Source organism: Talpa europaea (assembly GCF_964194135.1).
Source record: "Talpa europaea genome assembly, chromosome: 5".
In the NCBI taxonomy this organism is placed as follows: Eukaryota; Metazoa; Chordata; class Mammalia; order Eulipotyphla; family Talpidae; genus Talpa; species Talpa europaea.
In genome coordinates, this window is record NC_140071.1 from 30960359 (window position 1) to 30977545 (window position 17187).

General features: G+C 32.7%; 1 protein-coding gene across 2 annotated transcripts in view; it reads left to right on the forward strand.

Annotated features, from left to right (window-relative positions):
* Positions 1-17187, forward strand: part of CHD1 (chromodomain helicase DNA binding protein 1) — a gene marked incomplete at both ends in the record, with an annotated part of 75601 nt that overhangs the window by 36472 nt on the left and 21942 nt on the right. For both annotated transcript variants that reach the window (XM_084233536.1, XM_084233537.1), the window contains 16 exons: positions 99-324; positions 1454-1554; positions 1764-1942; positions 2611-2738; positions 3749-3965; positions 4607-4696; positions 5923-6113; positions 6749-6937; positions 8551-8713; positions 9530-9682; positions 10494-10565; positions 11010-11159; positions 13141-13289; positions 13673-13769; positions 13895-13990; positions 15924-16100. In XM_084233536.1, coding sequence (XP_084089662.1) covers positions 99-324; positions 1454-1554; positions 1764-1942; positions 2611-2738; positions 3749-3965; positions 4607-4696; positions 5923-6113; positions 6749-6937; positions 8551-8713; positions 9530-9682; positions 10494-10565; positions 11010-11159; positions 13141-13289; positions 13673-13769; positions 13895-13990; positions 15924-16100 — 2378 coding nt within the window. The remainder of the gene's footprint in view (positions 1-98; positions 325-1453; positions 1555-1763; positions 1943-2610; positions 2739-3748; positions 3966-4606; positions 4697-5922; positions 6114-6748; positions 6938-8550; positions 8714-9529; positions 9683-10493; positions 10566-11009; positions 11160-13140; positions 13290-13672; positions 13770-13894; positions 13991-15923; positions 16101-17187) is intronic.

The window sequence follows — 17187 nt, forward strand, 5'->3', positions numbered from 1 at the left end:
CCGCTTGATATGTAGTTTGTTCTCGTTCTGTTTTTGACTTTTTTTAGTTGAAAGGAAATGACAAAATTACATGAAATTTCTTGTATTTTCTTTATTAGCTACTGGTGCTACTACAACCATCTATGCGGTTGAAGCAGATGGTGACCCTAATTCAGGATTTGAAAAAAACAAAGAACCTGGAGAGATCCAGTATTTAATTAAATGGAAAGGATGGTCCCATATTCACAACACTTGGGAGACAGAAGAAACCCTTAAACAGCAGAATGTTAGAGGAATGAAAAAATTGGATAATTATAAGAAAAAAGACCAGGAAACAAAGAGATGGTAAATATGTTTTATATTATAGTTCAAAGATTATTACAATACTTTTTTGTTAAGGGATACATAATGAAGAATGAAATGATAACCAAAAATAACTATATAGGCTTCTTTGATTTTCACCTCCAAGTAAAACTTCTAGGAATAGCCCGCCAGCCTGTCAGACTTTCTCCATCATAACAACTCACCAACTCCCTGGTGGCACGGGGCTTAAGTCTCAGCACTGTCACGCTAGTAACCACTGTGGCTTGAGTTCAATCTCAGGCTAAGGAGCTAACAACCCACATGGCACAGCAGACCTCTCCTGTCTCGCCCACTGCTTCCCTCAGCAGTGTATTTCAGTGGATCCACCTGTTCTGCTCCCCACTCTGTCTCTGGTGAATCCTCTCACCCCCTGTACCTCTGGCCTATACCCCAGTTCTTATATGCATAAATAAATCTTAAAAAACAACCAACCAATTACTTAGAATGTCTATAAATTACAGATTTTAAAGTAAAGAATTAATGATGCTTTACTTAATCATTTTTTAAATTGGAATAACATTATATTGTAACAGCTAAAATTGCAGATGTTCATTGAGAATCATCATGTGTCTGTACATTAATGTTCTTCTTTTTTTTATAACATTTTTTATTTATTTAATTTTTTAGATTATTTATTTATACAAGCACTGGGTACAGTCAGACGCGCAGGAGGGTGAGAGAATTCACCAGAGCCAGAGCAGGGAGCAGAGCAGGCAGAAGGACCAAAGTACACTGCTAGGGGGAGCAGCGGGCTGCAGGAGAGGTCTGCGCGCCATGTGGGACCCTCCTCTGGTGGCCAGGGAGCAGCTGGGGATCAAACCGGCGCTGTAGAGACTGCGGGCAGCTTCGCAACCCAGCGCTCAACCGCTGCGCCACCAGGGAGGCCCCATGTGTCTGTACATTAAGCTCACTGCTGAAAGTCCAAATTGATCCTTCACCATACTGTTACCGTTTTCCCTACTTAACTACTTTTCTTCCCCCTTTTCTTCTGGTAACTGCTACATTTTTCAGATTTGGCTTACTTGAAGTTTTGTGCCATAAATATTGTTTGGGAGCATTGGATTGTTTAGAGAAGATTTTGAAATCTATTCCTGAATTAATTGTCTTTCAGGTTAAAAAATGCTTCTCCAGAAGATGTGGAATATTATAATTGTCAGCAAGAACTTACAGATGATCTGCATAAACAGTATCAAATAGTGGAGCGAATAATTGGTTAGTAATAAATGATTTTAATTAAACTTTTAACCTTTTTTACATTTGAAATGATGAAGAAAAAAATTTAAACTTCTTTCACACCAAATACAGTAACTTGTACTTGCTATAATATTGTAAACCAGGTAATTTTTACTTGCGTAGCTTTTGCTAAGAATCATGCTTCAGGTAAGGTTAAATGTAAAATAAATACATGATTTATGTTGCAGCTCATTCCAATCAGAAGTCAGCAGCTGGTTATCCTGATTATTACTGCAAATGGCAGGGCCTTCCATACTCAGAGTGCAGCTGGGAAGATGGAGCTCTTATTTCCAAAAAGTTTCAGGCATGCATAGATGAGTATTTTAGCAGGAATCAATCAAAAACTACCCCTTTTAAAGATTGCAAAGTGAGTATTTAGCATTTTTAATTATTGAAATGTATTTATGCTTTATAAATATTATAAGCCTAAATAGAGAGCTGGATCTTGATTTCCCTCTTGGGGGTACAGGAGAGAGCTGCTTGGTTAGTATGTAGAAGGAGTTGTATTCCTATGTGATTTTAGATGTGGCATTTTCTTTTAGCCTTGGTGAGTGAAACTTTCAGAATGATGATAAGTTAGTGGTGGCATTGTGGGGAATGGGTTAGTAAGACCAAATAAGGAAAATTTCTTGGAATCTAGTTGTACATTTCTGGTGTTTCTTTGAACATAGAAAAGTAAAAGAGGGATGTACCCGTAAGAAAATAACCAGGACTACCTGAGATCTTTGTACTTGAAAGTTACTGGAGTAATGGGAGTCGATGTACTTAGTTTCTTTTCTTATTGGAAGATTGAATTAAATTCATAATGATAATGTAGAAATCAGAAATCAAATGGGAAGTTAAGCCAGTTTTATGATTTATTTTGGGGAGCACTACTTAAATGGATGAATTTAACATGCCTTTTGAGTCATGGAATGTCTGAGCCTGATGATTTAAGGTAAAAATTCAAAACATGGTAAAAACTGAGGTAGTCATCTTTTATTATTTCTTACATTCAGTAATTGAGCATATTAACTAACACTTATTTTTTTAAAGGTATTAAAACAAAGGCCAAGATTTGTAGCTCTGAAGAAGCAGCCATCCTATATTGGAGGACATGAAGGTTTAGAATTAAGAGATTATCAACTAAATGGTTTAAATTGGCTTGCTCATTCTTGGTGCAAGTAAGTATATTTTGAATTATCTCTTTGAGAGAGTAAGTTTACAAATACAGGATTTGGAAAAGATTTCCATCAACAAAGCCTAAATCCTTTTGATATTTGATGTTATGTAAACAATCCTTATGCTAATGAGAAACTCCATGAGATTAACCTGTTTGCAGTACCTACATGAGTTTTTATTATTTTATTAAGTTAAAATCAAATTGTATATATACTCTTATCCCATATTAGCCCTTGACTATTTCTCTTTCCTCCTAGTTACTTCTCATACCCATTTATGCCTCTAGTATTTTTCATCTTGCCTGTGTTTCCCACTCTGTTCTTGTCAACGTAGGTGACTCTAAGGTGCAGGGTTTTTTTTTTTTGAGCTTTATAGTAGTATAATTTTTCCTGCTATATGTTCTTCCTGAGTACTTTTTATTTATTTAATATATCTGGTCTGTTTTAGTAGATGGGTTATGTTCTTAGCTACATAATTGATTAAAGCTAAGACAGTCAATCTTTATGACTCTTCTGATTTAAAATGGTAAACTTCCTCTTTTCTTATATGTATTTTTTATAAATAATAAATGTGGTGTATTGTGTATAATACCTATCAGATTAATTTTAACTTCATAATAACATATATGGGTTATATAAAAGTTTCATTGTCAATTTGAATATAGCATATATGATCTTTGAACTTAAAAAAATTAAGTGTAATTGACACTATTAACAGTTTAAGATTCCATAAATGAAATCATGTTGTCTTTTTCTCAGTGGTGTATTTTATTTAGCATAATGCTTTAAAGCCTTCTGTGTTGTTTCAAATGACAAGATTTCATTCTGTTTTATAACTGTAGTATTCCATTATACTACGTGTGTGTGTGTGTATTCCATGTATACCACATCTTTATCCATTCATATATTGATTCTTAGCTTGTTTCCATATTTTGGCCATTGTAGTGATCATGGAGTATATATATCTTTTTGAACTAATCTTTGTTTTCTGATTTTTGTTTTTAATTTTGTAGAGGAAATAGTTGCATACTTGCTGATGAAATGGGCCTTGGAAAAACAATACAGACGATCTCATTTCTGAACTATTTGTTTCATGAACATCAATTATATGGACCTTTTCTATTAGTTGTACCGCTTTCTACTCTCACTTCCTGGCAAAGGGAAATTCAGACCTGGGCTTCCCAAATGAATGCTGTGGTTTATTTAGGTGACATTAACAGCAGAAACATGGTAAGTTGTCTCTTCAGATTTAGAAATGTGGACATACTTACCTTTGAGGACAAGTGGTTTATTTACCTTTATAGTTTTAGTTTCTATTTCTGACGTAGAACTTGTCACAAAGTGCTCAAAACATGTTTAGCGTAAACATGAAATAAAATGTTTAATATTTAAACATGTAATGAAAATCAGTTTTTGGTTAGTGTCATTTCATATATCTTAGCTATTTTTCTTGTAGAAGGTTTCAAGTATACATAAAGGCAGACAGGAAAGTAAACTAAATCTGCGTGTGCCCATCTCCAACTTCACGGTTTTAACACTCACTGCAACTTTCCTTTCACCTGTGTGTCTAAATGCTGTTCTCCTCCCAATTACTACATCTCCCAAGTATATTTGATCCATGAATGTTATGTTGTTAAATGAATGAATTACTTGTGTTTTGTTAAATAAGAATTTCTTTTAATGAAAGATGTGTATTGAAAGCCTATCTATATTTTACTTATGATAAGGATTATATAAAAACTACAATTTATTACAAGAACATAGAGATATAGTTATTTGTGTATTTTTGATGGATTTTATTTTAGATGTTCAAGTAAAAGTATACTTTTCTTGATGTTTGTCTTAAAATTATCTTTAAAATTTCTTAATAGATAAGAACTCATGAATGGATGCATCCCCAGACCAAACGGTTAAAATTTAATATACTGTTAACAACTTATGAAATTTTATTGAAGGATAAGGTGTGTATTATCTATGTTTTTCTGTTTGTTTTTCCATTACCCTACATTGTGGACAGGATGAAAAGATAATTTAAAATGAGGGTCAGAAAACTACAAATTTGACTTATTTTTTAATGACCTGGAATAAGAATGATTTTAATATTTTTACAGGCTTGTAAGAAAAGCTAAAGAAAATGTAATAGAGACCAGCACACATTTTTTCTGCAAAGTCTAAAATATTTACAGTCTTGTTCTTCACAGAAAAAGTTTGGTAATTTCGTACTTAAATGAAACCTGTTTGGTATAGTGCCCACTAATTTGTAGACCTTTAAAGAGGAGGAAGAGGGGGCTCCCTTGGGTACAGGGGTTAAGTCTCGGCACTGTGAAGCTATCTGCAGCCAATGCAGCGTTAGATCCCCAGCCAGGGAGCTACCCACATGGTAAGCAGACCTCTCCTGTCTCGCCCGCTACTCCCCTCATCAGCGTATTTCAGTAGATCTGCATGTCCTGCTCCCTGCTCTGTCTTTAGTGATTCCTCTTACCCCCCAACACCTCTGGTCTGTACCCAGCTCTTGTATGCATTAATAAATCTTTAAAAAAAATTTTTAAAATTTTAAAAAAAAGGAGGCAGAAAAGATCTAATAGGGTTAAGTGCTGTGTTCAATGCTTTGTAGCTGTTGTACTTAATTCTTAACAGTTAATATCTCAATTCTTGTATAAGATATGCCAGCAAAGAAAAAAACTCAAGTCTTAAGGAGGTTAATGAACTTGATAATAAGGTCACACAGCTATTAAAGTTGCAAGAAGAATTATACCTTACTCTGTTTTAGGCCTGAGACCTAAGTTTTTGTGTTAGAGATCTGCAGGTCATAAACATCATACAATGAGTTATACTTACCCTTGGAATAAGACACTATTCTAAATTTGGGTCATATTTTCTCCAAATTGACTAATAGAGGCTTTTGTTGTGCCTGAGTATTTTGTAAAATTTTTAAATGGTATTTTTTTATTCCTTTACTTTCAATATGTAAACTAATAAAAGCTTTCACTTTATATTATGTTCTGTTTTTTAATGGCTAAGTTAGTCATGGAAGAAACTATTTTGCCTCTTGATTTACTTGGTTTGAGGACACCAATAGAAATAGCTATTTTTTTTAAATTAGAAATTTGTTTGATTTCAATTTGCTTCATCTTAATTGAGTTCTGATTTTTGTTTAAAATATTAACTGTGTTTTGTTTATTTTAAGGCATTCCTTGGAGGTTTAAATTGGGCATTCATAGGTGTAGATGAAGCGCACAGATTAAAGAATGATGATTCTCTTCTATATAAAACTTTAATAGACTTTAAGTCCAATCACCGTCTCCTTATCACTGGAACTCCTCTACAGAACTCCCTAAAAGAGCTCTGGTCTTTGCTACATTTCATTATGCCAGAAAAGTAAGATACGTTTGATTTTAATCTTAGTTTTTTGTGCTAAATTTAGGAAAATAATTCATATAAATAATAAGGTCAGTAAGAGGTTTTGTTGCTTTAAAACATTGGACCGCAGATTGTTAAAAAGGGGGAAAAAGGAAACAGACTGGGGTATTTCAATTTGTATTGCTATTTTAGTTTTTCAATTTTGTAAATAAGCTTACGCCCTGTATATTAAATTATAAGTTGAGTTTCCTCATGTTCAAAATATACCTGGTTTAAAAAACTGAAAGTGTTAATATTTAACAGTACCAATAAAACATGCCGGCAGGTAAATGTTCTAAATGAAGAAAATTAGACTAGATAAGGATAACTAACTTTTCTTTCAGTAGATTTCAGAGCTTTGAAATTATATTCTTGGTGATATATATGAGTGGTAATTAATCTCATGCTTAAAAATACTTCTTTATTTAACTGAGAGAAGTATATTTCAGTATTATATGGTGAATTTTTAGGGAATGGTGGTAGTTAAATGTGACTAATTTTAGCAAATCTTTTTCCTGAAAATATGTAATTTTTTACATATGACTGCCTGAAAAGTCTCAGTTGTAGTGTGACTTTTTCCCCCAACAATTCTTCCATTTTCTTAAAATTTTAAGGTTTTCTTCCTGGGAAGATTTTGAAGAAGAACATGGCAAAGGCAGAGAATATGGTTATGCAAGCCTCCACAAGGAGCTGGAGCCGTTTCTATTACGCAGAGTTAAGAAAGACGTGGAAAAATCTCTTCCTGCCAAAGTTGAGCAGATTTTAAGAATGGAAATGAGTGCTTTACAGAAACAATATTACAAGTAAGCAGTCAATACATATGTTCTGAATAACTCCCCCATCCTTGTCTTATCAAAGTGCTTCCCCGCCCCTCTCTCTCTCCATATCTTTTAGAGCAATAACAATTCTTGAGTTTTAGAACAGGTTTATTCTATTATGTAGTGGGGCAGAGAGACTTAATGGCTTGTCCAATATTGTTAATGACATAGGTTAACTTGTCTTTGAATGCATCATTAATTGTTTTTCCTTGTTTCATACTAATAGCTTAATGAGTATTTCTTTTAAGTATTAGGAGTTATATGATATTAAGCTAAGACATGATTGTGAAACTATGATAATTATATACCTTGACTTATAGAAGTAGATGCCAGAAAAATTTAGAACAAAATTTCAGACCTGTCTGACTTTTGAAGAATATTAATCATATTTTGTATAAATTCTGCTTGTCAGATCTATATAGTAATACTTCAAAGACTCTAAAAGGAAAATTTGTCCTAATAGCTATTGAGACACTTAATTCCATAAAGTGCACTACTACTGTGCTTGAATTCTCAAAAAAAAAAAATTGAGTTGTGGAAAAGTCATGACATATTTTTCCTATGTTTTTCAAGCAAAAATATGTCGAGACTTTTCCGACAACCCAATGTATAGTAAAATATGTAAATGCTACACATTTGAAAATATATATATTGCATAAATTTTAATAGATTCTTATTGTGAAAAATTTCAAACAAACACAAAAGATCATAAAACTGCCACCTTTCAGCTTTATTTTTAACTTATAGAAAATTATCTCTAGTGATGTCCCCACTTTCCTACCTCCATCATTTTGAGGCAGATCAAGAGATCAAATAGTTTCAAGTCTCTCTGGGAAATAAATGTAGTGGAAGGGAAAGTAGATTATGGGTGAGAGGAAATGGTCTGTATGGATTGGAGTAATAAAATAACCACCCATAATTTTTTATAAGCTACATATGTGTTGTGTAACTACAATTTACAAAAGACATTGTGGTTAAGCCAGATATCCTCATGAGGCTTCTTGATCTGTGCATTGTCTTTTTTCAATGTAGTGTATTCGTAGGAAGGTTAAGATAAATAATAGAGTTGACCATTTTTAAAATAAATTTTGGGCTGGGTATGGATTAATACACTATGCTCCTTGTATTACATTAAGCCTTTACTTCATATAGTTAGCAGTTCTGATAATATATTACATTTTCTCATTAGTCTTATGAACATGGTTTTTCAGTTATATATTTCATAATGATGGAGTTTTGCTTTGGTGCTTGATTTTTTGAAATATTAATAAAATTTTTTGGACCTGCCCGGTGGCGCAGCGGTTGAGCGCTGGGTTGCGAAGCTGCCCGCAGCCTCTGCAGCTCCAGTTCAATCCCTGGCTGCTCCCCGGCCACTGGAGGAGGGTCCCACATGGCACGCAGACCTCTCCTGCAGCCCGCTGCTCCCCTCAGCAGTGTACTTTGGTCCTTCTGCCTGCTCTGCTCCCCACTCTGGCTCTGGTGAATTCTCTCACCCTCCTGCGCTTCTGACTGTACCTAGTGCTTATATAAATAAATAAATAAATAAATAAAAATCTTTAAAAAAATATTAATATAATTTTCATGTTTTTCTTTAATAGGTGGATATTAACTAGAAATTACAAAGCCCTCAGCAAAGGTTCCAAGGGCAGTACCTCAGGCTTTTTGAACATTATGATGGAGCTAAAGAAATGTTGTAACCATTGCTACCTCATTAAACCACCAGATAATAATGAATTCTATAATAAACAGGAGGCCTTACAAGTAAGAATTTTAAATATTATTTTGTGGTAAAGCAGAGCTCTTGAAATATTTATTTTACTTTTAAGTGAAAGTGTTACAGTGTTTTAATATTTTGGTTAGATTTGTTGTTTGGTTAATCATGATTTAAATTATGGTGCTTCTTATTTTTTAGCACTTTTAAAAAAGCTTTCAAATCATAATTTGCCCAGCTACTTTGTTTTGTTTTCGAGAAATAAATCTAACCATGTGATATTGTAATTTATCTAGTGAGAATCCCTTAGTGTATTCTTAATTGTGAATAAATATCACTAGTGATGATTATGCTAAATTAGTGATATGGCAAATGATAATCTTAAGGACACCTTGACCTCCGATAGTACAGTTCCAATCATTTTGGAGACATTAAGTGTGAAGAACGTACAGTTGTTATCCAGCCACAGTAGAGCTCTGAAGTACTAGGATCAGTGACTAATATCCATAAATTAGAATACATTTTCTTATACTCTGAAACCTTTGGTTGCTTAGTTGCTCCTTCTTATTGTGTATTTTTAGTTAAGAATTTTAGAGAAATATTTTAGTGACTTACAAATAGAGTGAGACAGTGCCTTTGTTCCCCTGAAAAGATAATATAGATGTTAAATGGTAAGTAAAATTTAGTTTAATAAAACAAAAGTAATAATTGTCCTAGAACTTTTTGAAAACTGAAATAAACTTATTTTCCAACATTAGGGAAATTTAAATCTCAATTTGAAATAATTGAACTGAAGTGTTAAGTGGCACATTTATTTCATCTGATTGGATCCTTAATATAACAGTTGTAATTTATTGTTTCCTTAGCACTTAATCCGTAGTAGCGGAAAATTGATTCTTCTTGACAAGCTGTTAATTCGCCTAAGAGAACGAGGCAATAGAGTTCTTATTTTTTCTCAAATGGTGCGGATGTTAGATATACTTGCGGAATATTTGAAATATCGTCAGTTCCCATTTCAAGTACGTATTTCATTTTGTCTTTTTTGTTGCTATAAATTTCATCTATTCCTGAATACATTGATACCCAAATCAGTACTCTCAAACTTTGGAGAGCTTTTCCTGGACCCTTATCCCCAGAGTTTCTGATTCAGTAGATCTGGAATGAGATGCAGTATTACATTTCTAACGGTTAACCATAGTGGACTTAATCAGTGTATTTTTTTAAAATGACTTTTTTTTTTTTTAAGATTTATTTATTTATGCATATAAGAACTGGGGTATGGGCCAGAGGTGTGGGGTGGTGAGAGGATTCACCAGAGACAGAGTGGGGAACAGAACTGGTAGATTGCCTGAAATACACTGCTGAGAGGAGCAGCAGGGGAGCTAGGAGAGGTCTGCTGCGCCATGTGGGTTGCTCCCTGGCCGGAGATGAACTCATGTTGCAGTGGCTGCGGATAGGTTCATTGGTTGCGTCTTAACCAATGGTTGCGCCATCAGGGAGGCCCCTAATCAGTGTGTTTTAAACTGTGACTGTTACCTGTTAATCTGGGAATCAATGTAATTGTTCATATGTAAAATATATTTTTTACAGTGGGTTTCAGACAGATTAATATGATAGCTGGTGCAATTATTTACTACTTATTAGGGGAAGTAGTCATAGTGGTGATAGCACAGACTCTGGAGACATTGTTTTACTGCCTAATTAAGTATCATGTACTTTCATAGTCTTAGAAAGTAATGCTGCACTTATATCTTAATTAATATTATAATTGATTTTAATTTTAAATATTTTGTTTATATTAATACAGTATTTTAATGTGTTTCATTCTAGAGATTAGATGGATCAATAAAGGGAGAGCTGAGGAAACAAGCTCTAGATCATTTTAATGCTGAAGGATCAGAGGTATGAATGCTTTAAAAAATTCAGATAAGTTTTATTATTTTAATAATTGGTAGTTCATTTTTAAAAAAGTCTGGGGGTAGCCAGTTTTGATTTGCAAGTATGGTTTTAAAGTCAGTATTCTGTGTTAAAGCTGAAGAACTTTAGGCTTTCTCATCAATATTGTTTGAGCATAGGATAGTCAATTTACTTCAAAATAAGTTAACCTACTTTCGTATAGAACTCATTTTTAATTTGGTGTTCATTATCCCCATGTATATTTGTATTTTGGAATCTAATTCATTAGTTTTGTTAGAGGTTTATATATTAATGTTTTTTTAAAACGATCTTTTAATTTTGTTGATAAGATATTTTTTAAATTCATAAAATCAGTTGTAAAATTCTCATTGATTATTCAGTTATAGTTTAGAAGAATTTAAAGTCGTGCCTATTTATAATTCCTTATAGGATTTCTGCTTTTTGCTTTCCACAAGAGCTGGAGGTCTAGGAATTAATTTAGCTTCTGCTGACACTGTTGTTATATTTGATTCTGATTGGAATCCACAAAATGATCTTCAGGCACAGGCTAGAGCTCATCGAATTGGGCAGAAGAAACAGGTATTTTTTTCTCCTTTATTTCACTATTTAGAATCTTTTCTTCATGACCAGTGTTGAAAAATTATTTGGTTTACCTTCCTGTGAGTTCATTGGAGTAGTGATATTCCTACTTAGCAATAAGATGTTGAGCAATTCACATTTACCAGAATCCTCTGAAAAGTCTGACAAATTAGATACTTATTCCTAAATAGGAGAATTCACTCTCTTCTGATCATTCTGTTCACAGTTCTGGAGACAATGTTTTTCATTCAATGTATTCTCTTTAAAATGTTTCCATTTGCTTCTTTTAATAATTGAAATGAATTTTGCCTACTAGTACAATGTTTTTTGTTAACCTGTATTTTATCCATGCAAGCAAAAAAACAATACTAGAATGTTCAGAAAATGTTCAGAGAGATCTACTACTCATAAGTATAAAAGAAGGTAAGAGCCAGGAAATATACCTGGTGCATAACAAAGTAAATTGGCTATTAGATAATAAGAGACATATTTGAACATTGTAAAGAAGGGGGAACTTGAAGTGTAGAGTTAACATTCCAAGAGAAATTATAGATAATTGGAGAGTAGAAAGTGAGAAAACAAGATATTTCTACAAATGAGTTGGGCCTAATGCATATGTGAGAGTCAGAATATCCCTGTATTATGTGAGAAGTAAGTAATTGATCTGAGCAGATGAATATATTAAAGTCCCCAAACATGGCTAGATTTAAATTTCGCTTACTTTGTCACCAAATTTTCTAATAGGTGATGCAAAAAAGAGGATAGATTAGGAAAAGAAAAAGTAAAACTGAAAGCTATGGAAAGCTGCCTGATACTCTGTTAATAGTTACCTGAATTTGCAAAATAATGACAATACAGATTTCTTACCATTATGTTACAAATTTTAAAACAAATATGGTATAATTTCAAAGTGCATTTTTATTATTAGTTGATAAGATAGATTCTTAATTATCTCATTGTTGATAAAATATAGTAAAGTCCTTAAGCTTTCATGTACTATTTTTTTTTTTTACTAATATTTTAGTTATACAGGTTTCTTGATTCTCACATCTAACAAAAGGAGTTAAATATTTGCATGTAGCAACTACAAAGTGAATAGTAGATAACTAATGCAGATGAGTTTTATTGAGGATATCAACACTTAAGAGAATTTGAAAATAACTTGTGAAAAAACTGCAAATAAAACAGTATCAAATGATTTACATGAGTTATAATCCTGAAAAAATAGTGTATAACCTTACAAATATTCTTTGTGTTTTTATTAAAAGAGAGTTTACACACACGATAATTTTAAAATGGACTTTTAAAGTTATTTGAAAAGGTACAAGATAATTTTTCATTGTATCAGAATGTCCAGTTTAATGCAGAATGTTTAATATCCCAGGTTCCTGTGCTCTAAATAATAAACCCATTTGAGCATTGGGAAAACTTAATATATTTCTCTAAATTTTCAAAATGTTCCTATATGGTGGTACTGTTTGATATAGCAAACTGGCCGTGAGAAATCTGGCAAAATTGTTACAGTCAATTCTTGTCTGTTTTGGAAAATTTGATCTTATGGCAGGAATTCATCAACTTGGAAGTGGTTCTTAGAATTCATTAACTTGGGAAGTGGTTCTTTTGGCTTTTATGGAATCAGAATGGAGGGAACTTAATTCTTTCAATTAAAGGGTTTTTAAGTTTGTCCTTTTTTTCCAGTCAAAAGGTAATTTTAAAATTACTGTTACCCTTTTAAAAAAAGAAAAAGGAGCAATTAAATCTCCTAGCCAGAATGTAAGAAAGACATACTCTCAAAATACTAAGTTCAAGAAACTTAACTTTCAGCATATTATTGCTGTATGTATTTTTAATTTTCATTTTGATTTTGGCTAGTGAAAATTTTTTATAGGATGAACTTCATTTTATATACTGATACAGGGCATTTCAGATTATAAAACAACTTTTTACTGCAGTTTATGTTTGATAATGCATGTCTTTACAGGTAAATATTTATCGTCTAGTAACAAAGGGATCAGTTGAAGAGGATATTCTTGAAAGGGCCAAAAAGAAAATGGTTTTAGATCATCTTGTGATTCAGAGAATGGATACAACTGGGAAGACAGTACTACACACAGGTTCTGCCCCCTCAAGGTAGTTACTTAAAAAAAAAAAGTAATTTTCAAATCATATTACTCTCATTTTTCTGAAAAATTGAAAATTCGAAGTAGATCATTGAAGTATACTATATTTTGTGTTACAATATTTTTTTTATTTTTTTAAGTATTGAACTAATTTCTCATCAAAGGCACATAATTAGTTCCTAATTTCACCACTCTAGATTTGTAATCTTGAGGGAAAATCCTTTACTTTCCAGATGTCAAGTTTTTTAGTTTTACAGTAGTGTACTATGGTAGTTCACCTCTGTGTCATGTAACTGCTATTAAGTAGCCAATGTTAATAGTTGGTAAAAGCACTACGTAAATGTTAGATTTTTAACTGTTAGTGTTAAGTATTTCTGTTTTTCCTGATTTTAGTTCTACTCCTTTCAATAAGGAAGAGTTATCAGCTATTTTAAAGTTTGGTGCTGAGGAACTTTTTAAGGAACCCGAAGGGGAAGAACAAGAGCCTCAGGTAAAAAACAAAACAAACAAAAAAACCCCCTGGTCTCAGAATGTCTTACCTATTAAAACTCTAAGTATAAAGTATATTTATCTTAAAACATATTGATATATATTTACAAGATTTTCTGATTACAGGAGATGGATATAGATGAAATCTTGAAGAGGGCTGAAACTCATGAAAATGAACCAGGCCCTCTAACTGTAGGAGATGAATTGCTGTCCCAGTTCAAGGTAGATTTTTTTCTTTTTAATTTTTTAAAATAAATGTTATAAATTGAGACAGACTGAGTTTTTGTCATTTAGTTTTTATTCTTTCCATTTTTAAAGAAGAAACAGCAACATAATTTTTTGTCTAAAATTTTCTATGATGTATAAAATTATTTTTCCTTTATTCCTGCAAATCAGCCATAACCTCTATGAATAGTTATATTTAGTTGGAATGGGGAAGCTGTTACTTCCTAATTAGCAACTAAATTAGTTGTTGGCCAATAGCATGTTCTCAAATATTTGGGTAAATGAGTGAGTGTCATCTTTAATTTAGATTTCCATGACTGAGAGCCTTTAGCTGATTATTTTACTAGAGCACTCTTTGACATTAGATTAACTTACATTATCACAACTAAGAGAACTCAAAACAGTCAAAGTAAACAGTAAGTGTCTATTTCTTAGCACATACCCTGGTTTGGTGAGGGTGAAACTGTTAACAACCAACCTCATGACAGTAAATTGTGTGCTTATTGTTAGTATAAAGAAACAGGTTCCTTTATATTCTAGCCATTTTCCGTGAATCAAGGTTTTTTTTTTTAAGGTTCAATTCAATTTTTGTCATTTGTTCATTGAACAAGTAGTTGAAGTTATTGAGTGCCTGCAATGTACCATGGATAGGGATGCATCAGTGAATAGCAACTTTTGAAATTTTGATGAGTCAGTCTGGCTGCAGTCAGGAGGATATCGATAGTAGCACAAGAATTAAAGTAGGGAGATAAGTTAAAAGACTATTTCAGTTTTCCTGGTGAGAAGCTGTCTGGGTATGATCCAATTCCCTCCCATCCTTCCTCGCTTTATTTCTTCTTATGCTATTTGTAAAAGAGTCATAAATTAACTGATACAGGTTATTTTTATACCATTGAGTTGGCAATCACATACAGTTGACTTTAAAAGACTATCATCAGGGCCTCCCAGGTGGTGCAGCGGTAGAGCACTGGGTTGCGAAGCTGCCCGCGGCCTCTGTGGCGCCGGTTCAATCCCCGGCTGCTCCCCGGCCACCGGAGGAGGGTCCCACATGGCGCGCAGACCTCTCCTGCCGCCCACTGCTCCCCTCAGCAGTATACTTTAGTCCTTCTGCCTGCTCTGCTCCCTACTCTGGCTCTGGTGAATTCTCTCACCCTCCCGCGCTTCTGACTGTACCCAGTGCATGTATAAACAAAACAAACAAACAAATAAATAAATAAAAACATGCCTCTATTAAAAAAAAAATCTTAAAAAAAAAGACTATCATCACATTTAAATATGAGAGAATAAATTATTTTTAACTCTGACACTTAGTAAGCAGTTTTCTTATCTTCATTTATAAGTTTTATATACTAGTGTTGGCAGTTGACTTTAATGAAAGCTTTCTATATGTAACACTTCACAGTTCTTAAATGTATTATTTTATTCTTCACAAAATTTAGTGTGCTGTTGCTATCCTTTTTTTCCTTTTTTTTTTTTTTAAAGACAAAATTAGGGAATCTAGATCATTTACCTGTGATTTCAAAATTCCTTATGTCAGTAGGTCTTTAGGGTTGGTTTTATGGTCATACCAAAAAAATACTGACTTATTCAATACTTAGTAATTAATGGATTGGTGTAATGCCTATAGAAGATGACTTCAGTATGTTGCTACTATAACATAGTGTGTTGTTGTATTCACTTCCTCTGGTTCTTGGAAGAGAATTCTTAGAAGTCATTTTGTTTTTCTACTTTGACCTAATGGAGAAATGAACTTAAGTTTATTAGTCATAACGTGGTTTAGTCTGTAGTCTTATTTATTGTATGAGGATATTTAAGCTTTATTTTCTTAATCTAGTTCACCACTTAACTCTCTTCCTAAAAAGAAAAAAAATATAATTTAAGGATGAGTTCTTTTTTAATGCTGTTCCATTAAAATTCTTGAATTTTTCAGGTTGCCAACTTTTCAAATATGGATGAGGATGACATTGAGTTAGAACCCGAAAGAAATTCAAAGAATTGGGAAGAAATCATTCCAGAAGATCAAAGAAGACGATTAGAAGAGGAAGAACGACAAAAGGAACTTGAAGAAATTTATATGCTCCCAAGAATGAGAAACTGTGCAAAACAGGTGACCTTTTAATTTAAAAAGTACTTTGGTAATATAAGAATTTTCACATTTGGACTGAACTTTTTTTTGTTAAGAGTTTTTGGTATATAATTTTCATATGATATCTTTATCTGATTTGATAATACTTGCCTCATGAAATGAGTTGGAGAGGTTCTCTCCTCTTCTAATTTTGAGAAGAATTTTTGTAGAATTGGCATTATTTCCTCTGTAAAGTTTGGCAGTATTAGGAAAATCATTTAAGCCTGCAGTTCTCTTGGTTAGAAAGTTTTACCCTTAAATTTCTTTTATAAATAAAGTATTATTTAGAATGTATATTTTGGGAGTTTAATGGTTTCTGTCAAGGAATTTGTTCATTTGATCTAAGTTGTTGCATGTATGGGTATGAAGTTACGCGTAGTTTTTCGTTACACTCTGTTAGCGTTTGGAATATTTAATGAGCCCTCATTCCTAATAGTGATTTTTTTTCTTGATCATTCCAGCTAGAAATTAATTTTTTTATCTTTTTTAAAAATGCCTTTTTGGTTTCATTGATTTTTTTTGTTGTTATTTTAAACTTCATTGATTTTGTTCTTTGTTTCTTCTTTCTTGCTTTTATTTCAGATTGTTCCTCTTTTTTGTGTATCTGTGTGTGTCAAGATATAAGCTTAGACTGCTGATACTTCAAGACCTTCCATTTCTAATGTTAATCCTACAATCCCTCTTAGCTCTTCACTGCTGCTTCAGGAGTTCCTAAATTTGATATCTATTGTGTTTTCTTTTCATTCATTTGAAAATATTTTCTAATTTCCTTTGTGACTTCCTTTTTGACCGTTAGGTTATTTTGGGGTTTTGGAAGTGTATTATTTAATTTTCAAATACTTTGGAGATTTTCCAAGTATTTCATTATTGATTTCTACTTTATTATATCATGAGTACCATGATAGCACACCTTGGGTGACCTGAAGTTTTACAAATTTGTTGATGTTTATTTCATGATCAAATGAACAAAGTGTAAGATTTTAAAAAAACTTAACAATGCAGTACAAGCGATATTGGATCCTACTGCAAAGGGGGAAAATCCAATTGTCTTTTGCTTTCAAGATTTTTC